At 43.2% G+C, this 25451-nt stretch overlaps 1 protein-coding gene across 1 annotated transcript in view; it reads right to left on the reverse strand.

Annotated features, from left to right (window-relative positions):
* Positions 1–25451, reverse strand: part of LPIN2 (lipin 2) — a 183511-nt gene that overhangs the window by 78679 nt on the left and 79381 nt on the right. Inside the window, exons 5-8 of the mRNA XM_088469640.1 lie at positions 20894–21001; positions 15712–15835; positions 12683–12995; positions 1476–1575 (exon numbers count right to left, since the gene is read on the reverse strand). Of these exons, the coding sequence (XP_088325766.1) occupies positions 1476–1575; positions 12683–12995; positions 15712–15835; positions 20894–21001 (645 nt within the window). The remainder of the gene's footprint in view (positions 1–1475; positions 1576–12682; positions 12996–15711; positions 15836–20893; positions 21002–25451) is intronic.

A 25451-nucleotide genomic window follows, 5' to 3' on the forward strand; every position in this document is an offset into this window, starting at 1 on the left:
GCCTGTCCCACATCATTTACATTCCCACATGCCTGTCCCACATCATTTACACCTCCACATGCCTGTCCCACATCATTTACATTCCCACATGCCTGTCCTACATCATTTACATTCCCACATGCCTGTCCCACATCATTTACATTCCCACATGCCTGTCCTACATCATTTACATTCCCACATACCTGTCCCACATCATTTACACCTCCACATGCCTGTCCCACATCATTTACATTCCCACATGCCTGTCCTACATCATTTACATTCCCACATGCCTGTCCCACATCATTTACATTCCCACATGCCTGTCCCACATCATTTACATTCCCACATGCCTGTCCCACATCATTTACATTCCCACATGCCTGTCCCACATCATTTACATTCCCACATGCCTGTCCTACATCATTTACATTCCCACATGCCTGTCCCACATCATTTACATTCCCACATGCCTGTCCCACATCATTTACATTCCCACATGCCTGTCCCACATCATTTACATTCCCACATGCCTGTCCTACATCATTTACATTCCCACATGCCTGTCCCACATCATTTACATTCCCACATGCCTGTCCCACATCATTTACACCTCCACATGCCTGTCCCACATCATTTACACCTCCACATGCCTGTCCCACATCACTTACACCTCCACATACCTGTCCCACATCATTTACACCTCCACATACCCGTCCCACATCATTTACATTCCCACATGCCTGTCCCACATCATTTACATTCCCACATACCTGTCCCAATACCTGTCCCACATCATTTATACCTCCACATACCTGTCCCACATCATTTACACCTCCACATACATGTTACATACAGGAGTAAATATATGAATCCAACACAGTAAATACATCATTGCTTCTGTTAATTATGGGGGGACTCCATGATTTTTCCTCAGCATCCAGCAAAGATCGCATAGACCCAGTAGCAGCAGGCTCTGCCTCACTCATATGCATCACTCCAATGAAGTTTCTGCTGCTGATCCCATCCACAGGTCATAGAAGCATGTGATGAGCTCCACCAATCAGAGCTCAGCTCATGCCTCTCTGACCTTTTGTGATGTCTCATGGGACTTACCCAGCAATGCACTGCACTTGTACACTCAGTATGCCCCAATGCTCAATTTCCTACATCACAGCAATCCCTATACCTAGCAGGTGCCTCTCTCAGATGTTGGGGGTTGCCTCGTCCCCTTGTCCCCCCTCCCAGTCCCGGCGCCTATGTTTCTACTCTTCATTTTTATAGAATGTCCTTTATCAGGCTACCTTAAAGCGGATTGGTTGCTATGGGTAATTTCCCCACTTGTCCACCCCCTAGGTTACTGATTTGCTATTGTGTGTTAACATGGAATAAACAACGTGTATACAATATCCAGACACTATTGCCATTGCCCAGATGTATGGCACATAGAAAAAGGATATCTGCAGATATATATATGGCACACAAACAAAATATACCTTTTAGGGAAATAAAGTGCTGCCACTTCAGGTTCCAGAACATTCAAATCATCCAGATAAATATCACCTGGTCCCTGATGCTGGCTCCTCTTACGCACACCTGTGTGGGTTGATAAACAGACATTAGGAAATTAGATCATTTATAATATTCACAATATCCAAATCCTGCTCTTTTAAATAGCACGGGATCGCTCTCATCGCTGAGAAAAATGCAGATCAACCTTTTATAGTATAATATACTCAATCAAACTTATTTAAATGTATGTGATATCCACCCTCCTGCAATCTTCACACTCTGAACTTTATTCAATCAAACATATTTAAATGTATGTGATATCTTAAATTGTTGCAATAGGCATTACCTGTTTTTGTGAAGTTGTCAGTGAAGCATAGTTTATGATGGCATACTGGATTGTTGTTTACATAGTCAAACACAAGGCAATTTAAGACCTTAGGTCAGCTGGACATGTCTCAGATGTAGCCTGTGTTAATCAGCCACAGTATATCCTACTAGTTAGATCTAAAAGAGCTGTGCATCCTATGCACAAAGTATCCAAAATAAACAGTTAAAAAACAGTTGAACAAACATTGAACAACATCAAAAAGCAGGTAATTTCAAATTGAAATTTATATTTATTTTGTTTTATAAGAAATTTCTCTTTTTATTCTAAATCATCATGTACCAAATATTATTCATTCTTATTTCACTCCATGGTATCTTCTCTAGGGCTATTACATCCCTCACTCTCCCTGCAGCTCACCCCTCTGTACACATAGCAGCCCTATTAATCTGCTACCCTCTTGTGAACACACATGAGCTATATACTTATTTTTATAAATTGACCATAACATCCACAACCTGTCGCCATAGAAAAACTTTCATACAAAAGCCCCAACTATATTTATATCTCTCTCCTTCTACTTCTATTAGCTGGTGACATATCACCAATGCAGGCACTACACACATGCCCTACTCACAACGGAATATAAATCCAGCAAACCTCAGACACATCACATGCCTCCCATCACCCTCCACAACACTTTCAAGTACCTTATGGAATGCACACTCTGTCTGCAACAAGCTAACATCCATCCATGACCTCTTTATTTCCAATAACCTCAATCTTCTGGCATTAACAGAAACATGGCTCACACAATCAAACACTGCCTCCTCTGCAGCACTCTCACACGGTGGTCTACACTTCACACACACCTCCAGGCCTGGTAATAGTAAAGGAGGTGGAGTAGGAATACTACTGTCCCAATCTTTTACATACACAGTTATTCCACAGGTACCATCCCTTACATTTACATCATTTGAAGTACATTCTATTAGGACTTTCACCCCTTTCTCTCTGCGTATTGCAGCTATCGCCCACCTCGACCACCCAATCAATTTCTGGAACATTTTTCTGCCTGGCTCCCTCACTTCCTATCCTCTGACATCTCCACCATCATCATGGGTGATTTCAATATCCCCATTGACAGTCCACAATCCACTCATGCCTCCAAACTTCTCTCTTATAACCTCCTCTCTTGGCCTCTCCCAATGGACTGGCCATCCTCTACTCATCAGGATGGCCACTGCCTTGATCTTGTATTTACCAGACTATGCTCAGTTTCTGATTTCAGTAATTCTCCTTTCCCTCTCTCAGATCATAACCTTATCACCTGCACACTCTCCTCCATTACATCAACCTCAATGCCAATCAAATCAACCAAGCCTCCTCAAACCCGCAGAGATATTAATGCTATTAATTTTGAACAACTATCCACTTCTCTGCAACAATCACTCTTACCTATTTCTAATTTCACTACTCCTGAGACTGCTGTATTACACCTAAACCAGACCCTAGAACTAGCCCTTTATGAAGTAGCTCCAGCTACCCATCAAACTCCGCGTAGACTTAGACGTCAACCATGGCATTCCAAATTGACAAGACACCTGCAAAATCTCTCACGTAAAGTAGAAAGTCAGTGGCGAAAGTCATGTACTCCAAGGTGACTTCCTCACATATAAGACTATCTACCAATCTCATCATAATGCACTGGATAATGCCAAACAAACATATTTCCAGTCTGTCATCTCTGCCCAAGCCTCTAACCCCAAGCGACTTTTTAATACATTTAAATCACTTCTTACCCCTCCGTCACCCAACCCACCTGCTACTATCAGTGCACTAGATCTTGCTTCCTATTTCAAGAACAAGATTGATAATATCCGAAATGAAATGGTATGCACTTCCTCAGCCAGTGACTTGTTCAATTCCCTACCTTAACCCAGTGGCACCTTCTCATCATTTGACCCCACTAATGAAGATGAACTATCTACACTCTTCTCATCCTCCTACTCTACTACCTCTCCTCTTGATCCTATACCCTCACAAATCAGTAAAGCTCTGCCTCCTGTGCTCATCCCACACTTAACTAAAATCTGTAATCTCTCTTTCTCTACTGGTATCTTTCCATCACTGTTCAAGCATGCAGTGATCACTCCCATTTTGAAAAAACTAAATTCTGACCCCCAACTCTCTCTCAAATTACCGTCCTATCTCCCAGCTCCCTTGCCCCTCCAAGCTACTGGAGAGAGACTTGCCTACACTCGCCTCACACACTTTCTTAACACCCACAACTTGTTGAACCCACTTCAGTCAGGCTTTCGTTCCCAGCACTGCACTGAGACAGCATTGACGAAGGTAGTAAATGATCTGGTCACTGCCAAGGCTAAAGGCCATTATTCACTTCTAAATCTCTCTGCTGCCTTTGACACTGTTGACCACTCTCTTCACAGAGAAACACTACAATCCCTAGGTCTTGACAACACAGCCCTTTCTTGGTTCTCATCCTACCTATCTAATCGCTCTTTCACTGTTCGCTTTTCTGATTCTACTTCCACTTCGCTACCTCTATCAGTTGGAGTACCGCAAGGCTCAGTCTTAGGTCCTCTGCTTTTCTCAATCTATACCACCTCTCTTGGCAAACTAATCAGCTCTTTTGGTTTTCAGTATCATCTGTACGCGGACGAAAGACGTACAGTATAATCTGTACGCAGACGAAGCTCAAATTTACCTATCCTCCCCAGATTTGTCACCATCTGTGCTGGTCCGTGTCACTAAATGCCGCTCTGCCATTTCATCTTGGATGTCATCTCGCCACCTCAAACTTAATATATCCAAAACAGAATTAATTATATTTCCACCGGCCAATAGTGGTTACCAACCTGATAGCTCTATTACTGTTGACAACTCGACAATCAACCCCACCTCACAAGCTCGCTGCCTAGATGTCATCCTTGACTCTGAACTGTCTTTTGTTCCCCACATTCAATCTGTCTCTAAATCCTGTTACATACATCTAAAAAACATAGCCAAAATTCGACCATATATTACACAAGACACTACAAAAACCCTAATACATGCACTAATTATTTCCCGTATTGACTATTGCAATAGCCTCCTTATTGGTCTTCCCAAACACAGGCTCTCCCCACTACAATCCATTTTGAATGCAGCTGCGAGGCTGATCTTTCTCACAAACGTCGTTCAGGGTCTGCTGATCCACTCTGCCAGTCCCTCCATTGGCTGCCAGTCTTCTACCGTATTCAATTTAAAATACTAACACTCACACATAAACCTATTAACCAAACCACACCAACATACATCTCTTCACTTATCTCAAAATATCTTCCAACCCGACATCTCCGCTCTGCACAAGATCTGAGTCTCTCATCCCCACGCATTACTTGTTCCCATGCACGGTTACAGGACTTTTTCGGGTTGCACCCACCCTGTGGATTGCCCTCCCACTCACAAGACTTTCCACTAGTTTCCAAACATTCAAGCGTTCTCTGAAAACTCACCTCTTCAGACAACACCCATCACAACTTCTCTTTCTTCAATTTAACATCCTCCTAACCCTAGGCCAACTTTCCACTGTAATTGGATTATACAGCCTACCAAGCACATCTGCAATCGGGCTGGACCAATTTCCAATATGTAGCACCTATCCTTGTGTATCAACACCTATTTCCCTATAGATTGTAAGCAGGGCCCCCTTACCTTTATGTATGTCTTTTACGTGTGTCTTCTCTGTCCGTCTGTCTTTTACAACCCAGTAAAAATATTGATTCAAATTGTAAAGCGCAACGGAATTTGCTGCGCTATATAAGAAACTTAATAAATTTTTTATATATATATATATATATACATACACACACATATATATATATAGATATATACACATACTGTATGTGTGCAATACATGAAGGCAAGAAAAAGAAAAGTTTAGCTTTCTAATTAAAACGCTGATAGCAAACACTTCTATGTTGTGCTATTCTTTTCATACTGACCTACCCTACAGGTATAATACAGGCTGTACTAGGGTACCTACAGGCATAATAAAGGCTGTACTATGGTACCTGCAGTATAATACAGGCCATTTGTACGGTACCTACAGATATACCAACGGCCATACTATGGTACCAACTCTTATGCCACAGTCCATAGTATGGTGCCAATAAATATACCTCCAGCCATACTATGGTACACCGTCTGTACTATGAACATACATGAATAATACAGGTTGCACTACAGTCCAAATAGGTATAATATAAGGTGTACTACGCTACATACAAGAAAAATACAATCTGTATTATGGTACCTTCTGTATAATACAGATGCACTATGTTACCTACAGACATAAAACAGGACCATATTATGGTACCATATATACAAATACTGCTGTGTTCAGGTATAATACAGGCTAAAATAGAGATTGCTCTATGCCACTAGTAGAAGTAGACTGGCAGAGAGCAGCTGTGCTTGAAGAAGATCTATTTGTACAAGTGTGTCATGTTTGTTTCATTAAGGAAAAAAAAATGGATTTTTGGTTACTTACCATTGAATTCTTTTCTCTGAATCAGGCTGGGGGACACTGGACCATGGGGGGGGATGTCAGTTGGGGCTGGAGTAGGCACTTAATGACACTGTAGCTTTAATCCCAGCTCCTCCACCCTGCAATCCCATCATGCCAGTACTTCTTTATAAGAGCCCGGAGAGGAGTAGAGGGAACCCCATGAAACTGTTTTAGAACAACTAAACAAATCCAGTACGAAAAAGACCGGTCAAGAACCACCTCGCACGACTGAGCGTGAGGGAGGGAACGCAGTGTCCCCCAGTCTGATTCAGAGAAAAGAATTCAACGGTAAGTAACCAAAAATCAGTTTTTCTCCATCATCAAGGCTGGGGGACACTGGACCGTGGGACGTTCAAAAGCCGGATTCCCCAAAGGAGGAAGTACAGGAAGGACAACATCCGAAACCAGTTTTGGCTGGAGTCGTAAAAGGAGATGCGGAACCGCCCCTGGCAGACAAGCAAATACGTAACTATGCTGAGGGAAGGTCCTAGCCATAAGGAAGAACCGCTTCCCAGGCACGAACTGAAATTGTCTGGAATGCAACAACTCCTATTGGAGCCTGTATGAGAGTCCCAGGAGACTAGACTAAGACAACCACAGTTTCACCCGCAGATGAAACGATGGCCAATGCGCAGCACACGCTGTCAACAAGGTCTGGACACTTGGAAGAATGGTGAAATGCAGCTGCAAGGAAAAGGCCAGGGCTAAAACTTGTAACTTCACGAGACAAAGTTCTCAGTCGACCTCCCGACCCATCAGAAGGAAGGCCCTGACACCTTGAAACGGTTACCCCACAAGGAGGTAGAGAGTTTCCAAACCCCGAGATAAGCATGAAATGGAAACGGAATCTGGATTTGTAGCCCGGGAGACAAAACCCCCGCAGCATCCTCACTCCCAGGCTCAGAAACACAGGTGCGAAAATCAACCGAGGAAATTCCCTGACAGATAAGAGCCCAAGTATAGCGAGTCTGGACAAACTGAAAGACACCGCCCCTGGTCCACTGATCTTGGGAGAATATTTTAGTACCCTGACTAGCGCCATCAGACTGGAGCCACCAGGATTACCCTCACTTGAACAACCGTAACCTGGAGACCTGAAGGAACAGAGTGGACAGTGGAACCCGAAGCTCTGGATACATTTTCCCTAGAACACTCAAGGCAGTCCACTTGCAGAAGCCTGCGGATACCAGGATCCCATGCCAAATTGTGTAGCCTTGCCAATGTGCCGAGAGGCCCTGAAAACCCCTGCGGAAAAGGCCTCACACCCGAACAGTAGGAGAGAGATAGAGAAACCACTGCCCTGAGAGAAACATGGTCCTGCAGAGGAAGTCCACGACCATGACAGAGAGAAGGAACCAAAGTATGCCGTCCCGAAAGTCTACTGCACCCCTGATGTGCATTTCAGCCTGCCGGAAGACTTACCTATGCCATCACTTGGTCGTTATGCGACCTACTGCAACCAGCTAGTGTGGACGGACAGGTTCCTCTAGAACTATGGTTAGGAGCTTGAGCACATCGAACAGCCGAACCACTATGGACGTGACCTAAGGCCTCAGAGGCGAAACCAACTTCCCGTCACCTCAGCAGAGGAGACTTGTGGCCGTGGCCCCATTGAGCCCGTTTGGAAGCACCCAGGAGTGGACCTGGAGGAGAATGTAAACCCGCTACCAATGGAGAGTGACAGATACTGCTGTACCGAATGGGAACTGAGAGAAGGGTGCCCTGCAATCCTGTCAAGATTGGAGAAACACACACAGGGACTCCCATAAGGAGAACCTGGTGTACTGAATGGTCTCAAGGCGGAGAGTAACCCTCCCGACCACCAAGTGTTCAATATGGTCCCTGGACGAGGCACAGACCTCCCCACTGAGACCAAGATCGGTAGGAAGCGTATCCACACTGCCATGCGGCGAGGCCGCAACGCCAACCATTACCCATACATGGGTAGAGTTGCGGATAGATTAGAGTTGCGTTAGAGTAGCGGATAGATTCTCCTTAGTGGACGTACCCTGATTTAATCAGTTACAGTCCAACGCCATAAGTCACCTATACATATAGGGGATCTAAACCTGTGGCGATACAGAGGGGGGGCGTATCAGATATTAAAATAAGAATACTAGACACCCCCAGTTAAATCTGTGGTATTTGATCTCATGACCATCTGCTTAGAGTGGTGTATTTGACTTGGTGAGCCACCACCTGATGTACACCTATGTAATAAATAAAACAAATACCCAGTAGTTAGTAAAGGATTAATACAGCCAAAAAAGGTGCTTAGCGTTCCATGCAGATGATGCAGCAAGGGAGAGGAGTTGAGCAGCGCAGTAGCATGCAAGAGGCCCGGCAGAAGAATGGCTCATCCCGGCTGCCAGTCTCTCGCTGCCGGAGGGGAGATCAGCCTGGAAGCTCCGCTACCTCCAATCTCCACGCTCCTCTTGAACGGAGTATTTCCCCGTACGAGGAGGAACACTCAGATGAAGCCCGGCTGATCCGGGTAGGCTGTGGCAGGCGCGCTTCCTTGTGAGTAGAGCCGCTGCCAAAAAAGAAAGCCGGGCACACTTTAATGCGTAGAGGCGGCCGGCAGCCACAGGCTCCGCCTCCCCATATGCAGTGCCTGTACTAACACATGCTACTCCCCTGCTGGGGAAAGCACTTGTGCCGCTCATACCATAGCTGCCTGTAAGGGCGCGCTTCCGTAAGGGAGCCGCCCTCATGGATCTCGGCAAGGTGGCGCCGCCATCTGGGACAGTACTGCTGCCCTGCACCCTCTAAAAGGGATGCGAGCGCGCACTATACCCGGGTCCAGGTGGTCTCTCAGAGAGACCGGAGTGCTCCGTGGGGTGTCCCGGCGCCGCAGCTACATAGCGGTGAGCTGTCTCGCAGCCGGCCGCACTCACACTGTGAGCGCTCACTGACAAGTAGCGCACAGTACCTCAATTAAAAAGAAAATAAAAACATTAGAAAACAAAAAATAACCATAAGATACCTACATGAGCAGCTGCGTACGTAGCCCATCCAAATGTGCCCTATCTCCTCAGGCACTTAAAGACGACTGGTATGATGGGATTGAAGGTGGGCGGAGCTAGGATTAACACTACAGTGTCATTAAGTGCCTGCTCCAGCTCCAGCCGACAATCCCCCTCATGGTCCAGTGTCCCCCAGCCTTGATGATAGAGAAAAGCGAATGCCATTTTTAGGGGTATTCAATATGGGTGCGATAACATCGTTTTTTGCGTTAATATCGCACTTTTTAACGGTTTTGCGTTAATATCACTTGTTTTAGTTTTACACCGTATTCAATTTCAAAGACTTCTCGCAGTTTTGAAAAGTCTTTGATGAAAAACGGTGATAACTTTTCACCACTGAATAGGTGTCGAAAAAAAGTGCAGAATTTGGCTTTAGGGGTGCAGGCTTAAAAAAAATAGCCTGCACCCCTGAGATTGACATTTAAAAAAGAACTGTGTCAAAAAAAGTAAAAAAAAAAAAAAAATAGGGACACCCCAAAAAATGAATTTAAAAATAGGGGTGCAAAAAAAAAAAATGGGAAAAAAATTGTTAAACAATAGGGAAATAGGTTCAGGGCTATTCTGTATGTATGCGGCAGATGTTTTCTAGAATAGAATTATAGCGGCAGGTGCACAAATGCAGAATTTTTAAAAAATTACTTTAGGGACATCAAAATATGCTAGTACCCATTTTCATGTACCCCAAATTTGATGGGACCACTTAAAAAAACGAAAAAAATAACCCAAGTGCTCTTCTGCATCACTTCTTCAATGTCGGGAAAAAAACACCTGCTGCGGCTATTTAAATCCCCGACTTTCAATTAAAACGGGGGTACCCATAGTGTTCCCCCATGTTTTTACAACTTTACGGGGGTCTTACAATTATTTTAAGGAAAAATTTGTAACTTTACGCAAATCCAACATTGGAGTTTCCAGTTTTCGTTAATTTTATTTTGAATACGGGGATAAGCGGGAAAAAAACTCCGATATGAAACGTTAACTTCGCCAGGGAAGTTAACCTTTCATATTGAATACCCCTCTTAGCCTTTGAAAGCTTTCATCACATCTATAATATTTATTCGGTGAGCACAATTAAATATACAATATACAGTAAGAGGAGTATTGTGGCAAATGTATTTACTGTGTAACATTTATTTGTATGGTGTCAATGACACACAAGAACACAATTTGCCTAGTGCAATACAAGGCCATAGTAGCCAATGGTTGCTTCATGAATCGCTCCAATGTTTGAGGATTGGTTCCTGGTGTCTTATAGTTCATAGCAACATCCAGGATACCGCAGAATATCTGCACAGCATCCACAATGTCAGACAACTCTAATGGTGCGTATACACTAGACGATATGCTCCCTGAGCGATATCGTCTAGTGTGTCCCCGGCAGGGTGTGCTCAATGTAGTTCATGACATTGAGCACACCCGCTGAACGATATCATTAACGATATCATTCAGCGCCGGGCTCTCTTCCCCCATTCCCCAACATGCAGCAACCTGACGACATAGTCAGGTTGGCCTGCATGTTAACCCGATGATGACGAACGACCCGCACTAACGCGCGTCGTCGTTATCATTCATCGTTCGTGTTAAAAATGGGCGATAAAGTGGACGATTGAACGATAACGATATCGTTATCATTCAGTCCACTTTAATCGCCCAGTGTGTATGCACCATAAGGGGCAGGGGCGGCGATAATTAATGAGCTCCCAGTTTGCTATTCAATTGTTCTGGGCGCTTATTAATTATTGTCCTCTTCGCGACCTATTAGACCGGGTTTAGCCGTGTAAAACAGCTAAACCAGTTTAAAGATCTGGTTTCGGCTCGCTAACTACGGTGAGCGTGCCCTAACTACAGGTTTCTAACACATCTCCTGAGGGTGCGAGCAGAAATGCCGGTGCCAGCGGCTATCGCGCTCAGATGGAGCAACAATTTAATTGCTTCGCCAGGCATCTTAAAAAAACAGCCGCCGACCAAACATTTGAATCCCCCCCCTTTATGTTTATTGTGATACTGAGTGTAAATACTATGTACTACTGTAGCATCTCAGTGCTCAGGTCATGTTGGTGAGGCGGGTGGGGGTTAGGCCTATTTCACACACCTGCCGGTTTTGCCTTGGCGGCAGAAACCGGACGTTTTTTTTCAGGCACTAAGTGCCTTTCACATGCAGCGGTTTTGAGCAGTTTTTAGTGGGTTTTTTTCTTACTTCATCTACTGGGCATGCGCAGCAGCAGTAGTACACGCTGGCCGATGTATGTGAAAGGAAACATTGTTTCCTATACTCCACTGGCTTGCAGGGATGGCACAGGCACAGCACAGTGGATATTCCCGTCTGTAACACAGCGACCGTGCCGTGCCATGTGAAAGGACCCACCAGGTTCCTTGTTTAATTAAATTTTACACCTGGCAAAAAAAAAAAATCTTTTTTTTCCCGGCTGGCCAAAACCAGCAGGTGTGAAATAGCCCTTAGCATCCTAGGTCTGTCAGGAGTGCATACATGGATTCCAAAATTTTCATCTAACATAATGATGGATACGGGTTAAGATAATCATTACCCTGTGACATTACAGCATGGATGAAAGGCATTACATGGTAACACACAACAATTTGCAGAGTTTCTCTTTCATGCACATGTATATTATGACAAATGCCATCTGATCTGCATACCAATGTTCACAAGAATACACTCATAAGCTGGGCATCCACTATACAATTTTTTGTCAGATATCTGTCCAATATGGCTGGTTGGAATGAAAACCTGGTAATGTATGGGAGCAAATGACAGTCGATCATATGGTTTTAAACACTGAAAAAAGGACAAAAAAAAAAAAGTTCAAATTGGTTAAACTAGTGTGTTTTAACCAATTTGTCTGAACAACCATTTTTGGCTATTTTCCAGTGTTTGTGAGCAAATGGACGATTGTCATTTGCTCCCATACATTACCAGGTTTTCGTTCCAACCAGCCAGATTGGACAGATATCGGACAGATAATTGTATAGTGGATGCCCAGCTATAGGGACCGATTCAATCCAATGCGATGTGCCTAGGGGCTCACATGACTGTGTGCTCCGAAGCTACACAGACAGTGTGGCAGCAAATCAAAATGCAGCCATCACATCCTGAAGTGCTGCACCAGACCATCAGTCACTTGGAATGCTCACTGTAAGGGGCCGCCCATTTAAGTTTGGTCCAACCCCGTTATGGAGAACGAGGTGCCAAGCACAATTTTATGTGTTTATGATTAAGAGTAGGCAGATCTGCAGTGTGATTTGTACCTTTTTTCTTGGATGGAGAGTCTGTTTTTAATGAAGTCTTCATATCAGACACTGTGTCTGCAGCCTCTGGTGGAAGGATTTCTTCTGGGGAGCTCGGGGTGGTTTCAGCTGCTGGCAGCTGCTCATCATCTTCATGAACACTGATGGAATGGGGTCGTGGTTCTGGTTTTAGCACAGTACAAACAGAGTCCTCTATAGATGCTTCCTCAGCTGTCCCTGACAACGCCTCCGAGCTGATCACCCTAAAGTGCGTGTTCTCAGAGGGTGTAATTGTGGCTGTTCGCGGGTGGTCTGTTCTTTGCTTCTTGTAAACCTTAAAAAGGCAAACTTTGTTACTGGCAGTGTAAAATCTTACTAATGCTGGCCATACACGCTACAATTATCGGGGCGATCCGCCTGATATCGGTGGATCGGCCCGATAATTGTAGCGTGTGTGCGGGCGACCGAGGGTTAAATATTGCTCAGTCGGGCATGCAGGATTGTCCAGCATGCCCGTCCGATGCGATATTTACCCGGTAACTGTCGGCCGCATCGGGCAGTGTATGCCCAGCGCGGCCGACAGACAGACATTTCCTGTGTTCCTTCCTACGGAAGGAACAGGGAAATGTCTCCTCCCCCAGGGGCGGAGCGCGGATGTCGGGCTATACACTGAGATTTCTCTCACAGTGTATGCCGGTGACATCTGCGGCTGGCAGCCGACCAGATAAAATGTCTGTCGGTCTGACAGACATTTTATCTGGCTGTGTATGCCCAGCATAAGGTGATGATTATTGCACAATTGTGTAAATAAAAGCTGTTAGTATGTTAAATACACACCATAAAACTACAATGATGTCTTTAACCCTTTCACTGTCTAAAATGTTAAACTCATGCACAATGTTGTTCATATAATAAAAATGTTCAGTGTGCAATATAAATCTAGTTTTGCATGCACATGGTATCAACTTATATTATAGGGTTGCAGATTAGGGAGTAGGAAAATGCACCTGACAATCATTCCACCCTTTACTACTCCCAGGCACAGAATCCTATCTATAAGATGACTATTACAAATAGTAATATGCACAGCTAGAGTGCGGCTGACTTTGTATATTACTTTAAATATTAAATTGATATCTATTTGTTTTATATGTTTAGCGGTCTCTTGAAGGGACCAGTGCACTGCAGGAAAGGCTTGCCTTATTCTAGTTCTCAAGCTGGCCACACACATGGCGATTTTTTACCCGATTTGAACAATTTTGACGAATCGTGAGGACAAATCGTATAAAATATGGCCAAATCCTTAGTAAATCGTGAGTCCCCACTCATGATCACGATGCGATGCGCGTCCCTGCTGGTCGCACATCGCATCGTCAGATCTGCCGTGCAGTAAGGCAGATCTGACAATCTAGGACACCATGCACTGTGAAAGTCTGGACGCAGGAGGGATCGTATGAAGATTGGACACCAAATTGTGTGGAGATCGTATGCAGAGCTACTGGGGAGAGTTTCAAGGGATATCGTACACATCGGCTGATCGTGTGCAGATCGCCATGTGTGTGGCCAGCATTAGAGCCACTCAACCTACAGTAGTTAAAGTTGGGCCCTAGATGGCAATAATCGGTTAGTATGCATACAAAGGTAGAGACATTTGCTCTTGTGCACACAAATTATTTTGTAAATATTGTGGCCTACAACCATTCATAACACACTCAGCATTTCTGCACAGACACAATAGTGACAACAGGGTCAAAGCACAACAATAGTAGTTGAAAGGCCAAGCAGAATAATGATAATATGGTTCCGGGCTTCTTGTAGCTGAAAAGTATAGCTGTGCCCCCCTGGCTCCAGTGTTTGGCAAGACTAGGCAACATATGTAATGGGCTGGGTCTCTGCAATATGAATGGCAATGTAAGGTGGGACTATGCCAACATGCCTGGAAGTTGTATTTATATTTTCATTATAATTTTTGCATACTCAATGAAAGGGTTACATTTGCTTGTTATTGATAATATAACTAGTCTAGCATATTGGACACGTCTTTCAACAGGTCAATGCCACCCACCATCACTCTACACTAACTCCGGCCACACCATCTTTCGGTCAGTTCCACACTCTCCCCCCTTACTCACACATGCCCCTTCTTTACACTGTTCCTTTCATTAGCATGTGTGGCATCTATAGCCCACGCACCCAGAAGCATGCTGGAGATGGGGCAGATAATTGTACATTTTTAGATTATATAGATATTAATATTATCAACAACAAAGTGTATAATGACACGCTGAGGGAGAAACACTATAGAGCTATGATGACAGCCTTTTTTCCAAAAAAAGAAATGTTTAAGTACTGCCGGTCGGTGTGCAACATCTTAAAGGTGCCTATCCACTAGAAGACAGGCAAAAGACTGCACGATTACGTCATTGTAATCGTGCAGTCGTTTGTCAGTCTGTGATGTGCCTACACTGAACGAGCAGTCATTCAGTATAGGCACAATCAATCATCTGCAAACATGCTGAACCTGATGTTATCGCTCGGTTGACCAGCATGTTTGCACGATGATAGATTTCTAAATGACCAATTTTTTTAAACAATCTGCAAATGATTTTCAAACGAATATCGAACGATCGAACCATATCGATATCGTTCAATCTCTCATTTTAATCATCTAGTGGATAGGCACCTTTACACATAGAAGATTTATTATATACATTTATTCATTGCAATCTGTTAACAGATAATATAAATTGTACCAATTTTTATAGAGTTAAATAAATCCCTTTGTAAACTGGTCTTTTTTTTTTTTAAATGTTTTTATTTCAACAGTGTTTTATCCCTTCTCGTAACCTCTGAAGCAATTGGAAACTTTTATGCTACTTAGCTGCCTGTCAGTTAGATTTCTGTTGTCTGGGAGATCGCACCACGACAATGTTCAAAATTAGAAAGTCGTACAATAAAGATCCACAGAAAAAGTTGCACACATACAACAGAAAGTGGTTATAGGAGAAAACAGATCAATGTAAATCTTGGGGGGAAAAAACGCCATGTACCTTGGCTGACTCTGGGAAGCCTCCCCATGTCCACTCCATGTGAGGCTCTGCTCTGAGCAAAGATTCTGTGGGCTTCACTTCCAACTCTGAATCACTCTTTGGGCCCATGGATTGGGAAAAGCCACTGGGTGATGAAGAAAGAAATTGTTGTCCATTAGACTAAAGAATGTACTTTGTAATAGGATTCCATTTTGTAAATTCTAATTAGAAGGATGCTCACTACCCTGCCTCCTTGGACAGTCCAACTGCTTTACTTTTGCTGTAAGTTGAAGTGTCACTAAAATAGAAGCTTCTTAACCACTTAACTGGATATTTTTTTTTTTTTAATTTTCCCCAAGATTGTCGATTTTTTTTATTAGCAAATTATGTTAGTAGGAGCTATTTAAACCAGATTCAATACATATATATTTTAACAAAAATTGTAAATAAATAGCTATTAATTACATGTGATAATATATAAAAAAAAATTACCATTTAGGGCTACTTCTTGAAAGAAAAAAAGACAGATATATATATATATATATCTATATATATATATATATATATATCTATATCTATCTATATATATACACACACACACACACACACACACACACACAGGTTGAGTCTACAATATCCAAATATTCCGAAATACGGAATATTCCAAAATACGGAATATTTTTAGCATGACTGAGATAGTGAAATCTTTGCTTTTTGAAGGTACAATGTACACAAACTTTGATTAAGGCACAAAATTATTAAAATAAAGTATAAAATGACCTATAGGCTGTGTGTATAAGGTGTATATGAAACATAAATGAATTTCATGTATGTAAACAAACTTTGTTTGAGCCACAAAATGATTGAAAATATTGTATAAAATTACCCTCAGGCTGTGTGTATAAGGTGTATATGAATCATAAATGCATTCTGTGTTTAGATTTGGGCCCTATTCCTAAGTCATTTCAATATGGCATGCAATTATTCCAAATTACGGAATATTCCAATATCCAAAATTCCCCCTGATCCCAAGCATTTTAGATATGGGAGACTCGACCTGTATAAAAACACACACACACACACACACATATATATTTTATACACATATACATACAGTCAGGTGCATAAATATTGGGCCATGGACAGAATTTTCATATTTTGGCCTCTATTCACCACCACAATGGCTTTGAAATGAAACAAACAAGATGTGCTTTAACTGCAGACTTTCAGATGTAATTTGAGGGTAATTACATCCAAATCAGGTGAACGGTGTAGGAATTATAACGGTTTCTATATGTGCCTCCCACTTTTAAGGGGCCAAAAGTAATGGGACAAACTAAACAATCCTAAATCTAACTTTCACTTTTTAATACTTTGTTGCAAATCCTTTGCAGGCAATTACAGCCTGAAGTCTGGAACGCATAGACATCACCAGACGCTGGGTTTCATCCCTGGTGATGCTCTGCCATGCCTCTACTGCAAATGTCTTCAGTTCCTGCTTGTTCTTGGGGCATTTTCCCTTCATCAAGTGAAATGCATGCGCAATCGGATTCAGGTCAGGGGATTGACTTGGCCATTGCATAACATTCCACTTTTTAGCCTTAAAAAACTCTATGGTTGCTTTTGCAGTATGCTTCGGGTCATTGTCCATCTGCACTGTGAAGCGCCGTCCAATGAGTTCTGAAGCATTTGACTGAATATGAGCATATAATATTGCCCGAAACACTTCAGAATTCATTCTGCTGCTTTTGTCAGCAGTCACATCATCAATAAATACAAGGGAACCAGTTCCATTGACAGCCATACATGCCCACGCCAAGACACTACCACCACCATGCTTCACTGATGAGGTGGTATGTTTTGGATCATGAGCAGTTCCTTTCCTTCTCCATACTCTTCTCTTCCCATCACTCTGGTACAAGTTGATCTTTGTCTCATCTGTCCATAGGATGTTGCACCAGAACTGTAATGGCTTTTTTAGATGTTGTTTGGCAAACTCTAATCTGGTCTTCCTGTTTTTGAGGCTCACCAATGGTTTACATCTTGTGGTGAACCCTCTATATATTAACTCTTGTGAAGTCTTCTCTTGATTTTTGACTTTGACACATATACACCTACCTCCTGGAGAGTGTTCTTGATTTGGCCACCTGTTGTGAAGGAGTTTTTCTTCACCCGGGAAATAATTCTTCTGTCATCCACCACAGCTGTTTTCCGTGGTCTTCCGAGTCTTTTGGTGTTGCTGAGCTCTCCGATGCGTTCTTTCTTTTTAAGAATGTTCAAACAGTTGATTTGGCCACACCTAATGTTTTTGCTCTCTCTCTGATGGGTTTGTTTTGATTTTTCAGCCCAATGATGGCTTGCTTCACTGATAGTGACAGCTCTTTGGATCTCATATTGAGAGTCAACAGCAACTGATTCCAAATGCAAATGTATCACCTAGAAACAACTCCAGACCTTTTACCTGCTTAATTGATAATGAAATAACGAGGGAATAGCCCAACACCTGTCCATGAAATAGCTTTTGAGTTGATAGTGCCATTACTTTTGGCCCCTTAAAAAGTGGGAGGCACATATAGAAACCATTGTAATTCCTACACCGTTCACCTGATTTGGATGTAATTACCCTCAAATGAAATCTGAAAGTCTGCAGTTAAAGCACATCATATTTGTGTCATTTCAAAGCCATTGTGTTGGTGAATAGAGGCCAAAATATGAAAATCCTGACTGTAATATAAATAAATAATATATATTGTAAATAAACAAAGAAGGGGGCGCCTAATAGTGCATGAATTGTATTTTAATTAAAAAGAGATATGAAAACACTCCAGGTAAGAGTGTTACCTTCTGCACCCTGGTGGTCCGTGTGCTTGCGGAGTGGAGTTCCGGTATCCAGCGCGTTGTGATCTCTGGCGGCTGCCAGAGACACGCGGTGACGAGAGCGGAGGTTCTTCTGCTGCCAGACGGAGCATGCCACGTGAGTTGTAGTAACTATACCATGTGGTACCCATTCCACAGAGCTTTGTTTTTAGGTACAAGCAATATTTGCTCTTACCTGGAGTGTTTTTATATCTCTTTTTAATTAAAATACAATTCATGCACTATTAGGCGCCGCCGGCTTTGTGAGACAGAGAGAGAGAAGAAACAGTGGAGGTCGGCACGCCTGTCACAATGGGCATACTCGCCGTGGTGCACACTGAGGGGGATTGAACGCAAGGAATTAGTCGGTGTCACTCTCCGGTCTTCTATATGGGAAATACACATCAAAGGCCAGTCACTTCATCAACGTTTTGAGTTTACTAGCAAACTCATCATCAGGACATACACACACACATACACTCTTGGATCCCTAAGGTGTGTCCCCTGTGTGCGAAAAGTGGGTGTGGCCTCAGTTTTGTGTGTTATGCAGTTTTGGGGGCGTGTCTGCAAGTCACGGCCCCGTTTTTACACGACCCCAGCCCTCTCCCTGCACTAAATAGATGTCGCATGCATGCGTGTGGCATCCATTCAGCTTCACGGTACCGCTGCTCTCTGCTTTGCAGAGCAGAGCTGCGGTGGTGCCTGAGTGTCCCGAACCTCCTGCGGGACAGTGCCCGAAAAACAGTGATCGGACACATGGGGGCAGAGGCGGAGCTGCAGCTGCTGTTTTCTCCTAGTGCAGACACAGCTGCAGAGAAGCCAGAAGGAGATGGCGGCGGTCCCCAGCCGGCGTGACACAGTGCAGCAGCTGTGGCGGGTACTAGGAGCCACGGTTACGGCTTTTATTGAAGTGGCTGATGCCCTGCAGCTCCGACAGGGAGGTGATGAGCCAGCTTTCCGTTCACTGCTGGCCACAGTGATCGGGACACAGCAGCTCCTGCAGCCTCCATGAGTCGCGATGGCTGCTGATTCTATGGATGTGACGCCTGCTCGTGCAGCTGTGCTGGGAAGGGGGTTCAGCCTGGTGCCTGATTACTGTGACACAAAGGAGGGGGAGTCGTGGATGCAGAGGGACAGAGAGGTTCCTCTGATATAGGCGGCTGTGGGAAGATTAGCTTCCCGCAGCCGCCTAGTGTGTGTATCTGACTGGTCGCATCAGATGCGACCATGTCAGTTATAGCCCAGTCTGGCGTGGTCGCATCAAGTGTTTAATAAAAGGGATACTAATAAAATTAAAAGAAGTTTTCATGAGGTATTTACATTTGAATCTGAACCCAAGCTTCTGATCTATGGGTGTGAATCAGAGCTGTACACTATGCCAATGTTTTCTAAGCTTAGCGCACTGCGCATGCGTCAAGGTACATTACCGTACTATTTACTCGCAGTGTGATGGACAGTCAGGGAGTGCTTGGGAGAGGTAACGGGGAGTGGCAGCAAAGAATGCAGGCGCGTTATGACCGTTTCAGGGCGTCACAGCCTGCGACTACGATCTCGTAAGCAAGAAATATGTCTTCAGTGTCTCCGTTCCCGGGACCATGGGCTCACTCAGGACTGCAACTATCGAATGATCTGCGACCATTCGATTGTCATATTTTTGCAACTTAGCTGCGTACACATTCACAGCAGCAGTGGCTTTAGCGTACAACTCTATTTACTAAGCCTTGGATGGAGATTAAGTGAACGTAAATAAAGTACCAGCCAAACAGCTCCTAACTGCCATGTCACAGGCTGTGTTTGAAAAATGACAGGAGCTGGTTGGCTGGTACTTTGTTTCCATCCACAGCTTAGTAAATAGATTCCTAAGAGAGAATAGATATTTTCCCTCACAATCACACACTTTTACCTACAACTTTAATTAGTAGTTCTATTATTTAAGAACCTTTGAATTTCAGATTTAGCTGCCCTTTAAGATGAGCAAACCAAACAAACAATGTCTGCATTACTTATATTTCATTTAGGAACCCATTCGTTTTTATCCACACACTGAATAAGAAACTTTAATCTAAGTGCATAACTTAAAAAAAACTGGAAAATTTATATTTTCCTGGGTGTGCGGGCTAAGTCATAGTGTGAAGGGGCGTATAGGATGGTGCACATAGGTTTCCCTACACTCAAGAAAGGTGAAAGCCAAACATGTTCCACTTTGAAACTATGAAAAAGTAACAGAGAGCAGACAATGAGCTTCTTTTATTTTCCTGAACCCAAGAATAATTGACAGATGCACTACAGTAGTGTCACACTATTCAAGGCTGGGAACAAAATGGTAGGTGGAGATCTCATGAAATACCTGTCCTGTGGAGACCAGTCTCCATCAGATAAAGCATAGTGATCTGATGAATGGCAGATGAAAGACTCTCTGTACTCATCATCCTTTAATGCAGAGCTTGAAGATGATCTGTAGAAATAAAGAAAGGGATATACTCAAAACTGAATCAGCTCCTGCTACAGTTAATATTGTGTGTGTCAGATAAAAGAATGCCGTATTCTGAGGATCTATCTATATATCCATTAACAATAGAAACTACTCCTACAATTATGTGCCGGCTGTAATATCTAAGGCACATCAGCTCCTGAGATTTGTACATCCCTGGGTTATCACTTGATATTATCAGCAGTATGTAATAATTAATAGTACTGTAGGTATTCATTGTAACAGTGGTTAGTTGTTGAGGACTTGTTTTGCAATAATACCTGACCTTTTAAAGAGGTGGAGTACAGTCAGCAACACCTACAGGCTGATAGAAGGTACTGCATGTTTTTGCAACAGGACAATGGGCAAGATTGCTGTATAAAGACACCTACATTTACATTACTGGTCAAACACACAGTGGAGACAACACTTGCATGAGTTTAACCAAGATTATTGGGTATGAGGTGCCTCAGTGATGCCAGTTGTTTCTAGTCAATAAATAGGCTGTATTCTAATGCGTGTTGGTTAGCATTACAACATGCCTGTGGTTGGGAGACAGGTGCAGTTTACAATTCTAGATAGGCACTATACACAGTGCAGCATAACATAGCCAGCACACACACACACACACACAGAGGGTTCTAAGCACACGACTCATTTAAAAAAGTAAAACTAAAAGATGAAATCTGTCTTTATACTGTAACACGCTCAGCAGGAATACAGGGGCCTATTACATTTACAAAAGCTCACATAAAAGAAAAGCAATGCTTGTTGCTTTCTATGAATACAATGATTTGGGGATGCGAAAACAAAAGTGCTGTCATAACAAGAACATCTTAATTAACATGCTTGTAAGGCTGTTTGTGTGCATTTTATTTTTACCATTTTATTCACTTGTAAACAACAACATAAAATAAAGAGAAATACGAAAACAGTTCAAATTCCTTGTAATCCCCCTGGTGCTGGATAAACATGCCAGTGTACTTTGCACGAATTGAAAATCCAATTATCTCTTAATATACAACAGATCCGACAGCTAAATATTTTAAAGTCATCAGTGGATTGGTGTACAGGGAAACATTTTATAGTATGATTTTTGCAATATTCTGCCTGTTAGCCTACTTCATTTATGGACTGTTCAATCCAACAAAAAAGAGATAGGACTGGGCGACACTTTAATCTGTTAATTAGACTGTAATAGAAATGCTTTCCTAAGGTTCATGCAACTCAGTACAGCTAGTGTCACACTTCCAACTTCTACAGATGTTGCAGTGATGGGTCTTTACCTAGAATCATTCCTTTCCACGGGTTCTATGTATAAAAGTGGTGTGGTGCAATAGGACTGCTAGAGCTTCCCAGTCATCTGAGAACAGCCATAGGTGGTCACATCTTGCCCACAGGCTATTACAATACTCACAATGTATGCCATCTGACATGGGCGGGATCTTCAATCATGTTTTGAAAGATGTCAGACTGGCTATGCAAATAATCGCTTCTATATCCTTTATTCTATATCCTTTGGTCAAACAATCCCAGATTGCATTATATAACCAAGTGATAAAGTTATAACCAAGTGAACACTTTTAGGTATGCTCAGACCTGGCAGTGTGGTATTATATTCCTTTTGTTTCTCCTTAAAACACTTTATGGCAAAGTGTTGGAAGTTTGCTCCAGGCCTACTATACAGCAGCTTGTTGATCTCTGGGGTGTGGCATTATCTATACCACGTTCTCTTACAATGTTTAGTATTCCCATACTACAAACTTGTAAGTACAATAATAACTCTGCATGTGAGAAACCTCATTACAGGTTACTACACTATGGGGTTACTAAGCGGCTGCTTCTCGGTAGATTCTACCTAAAAACTTATAAAAGACCTGATGTATAAAGCAAAAGACGCTGTGTTTTGCTTTTAATAACAGTGCCACCGATTAGTAATTCACCCCTATGTTGTTAGCTTCTCGCTTTCTATTCGATTTGAGCAACACAGCTATAGATCATGTTATGATGGATATGCAGTATGCATTAGATGAGACCAATATAGCAATGTGGTATTATATTCCATGTGTCTGAGTGTTAGCAGCACTCCTTCCTCCAAGCTTTCTGATCTGGAAAGGTCAGTATTAATGATTGACTACAAGATTAAGCTTCTAACTTATGTCCAGTGCAGACATCTTAGTGGGGAAAGTGCTTATGACTGTACACTATGTATATGCATCTGCATAGAATGTAGCTCACTGTTGGACAAGAGATAGTCTGAAATGTATTCCATATTAAAAGCAATGTCGACTTCTGGATCCCCACATTTCTAGTTGCCATCTCCACAAGACTGTGGGAAAAGAAGAGAATATGGCATTTGACTGAACTAATTGCTGCTACTCAGGGCCACCATCAGGGGTGGGTCTGCTAGGACAGGAGTCCCGGGCCCGGACACTCGGCAGAAAGGAGATGGCCCGCCTGCTCCTTCCGCCCACTCCTACCTTCTTTGAATAAAAAGTGAAAGGATGGCCGCTCCGAAAGGCGCGCAACTATCTTTATTGTCCCAGCAATAAAAGTGAATGGCAGGGGACACAGTTGCCCGCCCGCTCGTCTACTCTAGTCTGTTCAATAAAGTTTTGTTTTTTTTGACCCGGCACACGTGACGTCGCGCGTGGCACTGACTGGAAGAGAGAGACAGAGGAGCTGCGGCGCTGAGGACTCGGAGCAGCGTCAGCAAGAACAAGAGAAGGACAGGTAAGTCATGTTTTGCAGGCTTGCAGCAGCATGTCATACGGGACTTCCTGGCTAGGGTTGGAGATGTAAAGTGAAGAGAGAAGATAGTTGAGCTGGCTATATTACTTATAAGCAGGCACACAGTGAGTGAAAGATAAAGAGAAGATTAGAGAAGGGATAAAAAGAGAAGATAGCTGTGCGTATTATAGGGACAGGTACAGAAAAGGAAAAAGAGAGGAGCCAGGTGCATGGAAGAATATAATGGGAGAGAGCCATGTATACTAGACAGAGACAGAATTATAGATAGGTGTGCATACTGCAGAAAAAGTGACAGACAGAGAGATACCATCATTCTGATGGTGCGTGACAGTGACTCATGTCTGGTGATCTATATCTTTCATGTGGACATTGGTAGTGATGCTTGTCCTTCTACAGAGGTGGTAGGATTGCTGATCTGTCTGTTTTTTTATATGCCACTAATAAGGACTTTTACTTTGTTATTTGCCTAGAGTCTACCTTGAGATGGTTGCAGACTTGATCATTTTTTATTTATTTATTTATTTGGGGGGGGGGGGGGGGGGATTGGGGCCCTTTGCCTATTTTGTCAGCACGGGCCCCACAATTTCTGATGGCAGCCCTGCTGCTACTGTTCAGTCTAGCACCGAATCCCAAGAGACAGATTGAATCCATCCAATTTGTCCTCCCACCACACTGACAGCTTCTCTAATAACAAGTATTTGGATATCCCAGGTTAGGCAATGGTATTATACCCCCTATAGCCAAAGTAAATTAAAAATAGAGCATCACCTTTAAAATAAGTTGCGGGTTAACAATGCTGGGTAGTATGGAATTTCTGCAAATTGCGCAGAGCAGGTTCCCAAGTATTTTGATACCTGCAATTATAGTGGCACAGTCCTGCTTGATAATGAGCAACATATTGAAGAAAAAAAAATAAAGGACAGGTATCTATTTTGGCTCATTACACTCACTAGTGTACTGGAAACAGCTATACAGAATACAAATCAAGCAGGTGCGGAAAGAGGATCAGTCTTGTACTACTTTAATGAGCAAATAATACAAACCACATACTGTCTATTTATAGGTACAGGTTGAGTCTCCCATATTCAAATATTCCAAAATACAGAATATTCCGAAATACAGATTTTTTTTTGGCATGACTGAGATAATGAAACCTTTGATTTTTGATGGTTCAATCTACACAAAGTTTGTCTTAGGCACAAATTATTAAAAATATTGTATAAAATTACCTTCAGGCTGTGTGTATAAGGTGTACATGAAACCTAAATGAATTTAATTTCTGCACACAAACTTTGTTTGAACCACAAAATGATTGAATATATTGTATAAAAGGGATCGGTATGAAATACCGCCGGCCCTGCGGCCGGCAGTTCGAATCCAGGCAACGGGAGGCCGACAGAAGCAGAGTTCCCAGCAGCGGAAGCCCGACAGCGCTGGAAATCCCGAATGTACCAAAGGTAAGTAAAAACTAACCTAACCCTCCTTAGGGGTGCCTAACCCTACACCCCCCCCCAAGTGCCTAAACCTAATCCCCCCTCTAAGTGCCTAACCCTAACCCCCCCCTTCCCCGCTGCCTAAACCCAAGTCCCCCGGGTGAGTGCCTAACCCTGTCCCCCCTAGTGGTGCCTAACCGCCTAACCCTCCTTCCCGGGGAAAGGGGGGGGGGGGGTGCCTAACCCTAAGT

This window comes from Taudactylus pleione, unplaced genomic scaffold (assembly GCF_031769625.1).
Source record: "Taudactylus pleione unplaced genomic scaffold, aTauple2 ptg000093l, whole genome shotgun sequence".
In the NCBI taxonomy this organism is placed as follows: Eukaryota; Metazoa; Chordata; class Amphibia; order Anura; family Myobatrachidae; genus Taudactylus; species Taudactylus pleione.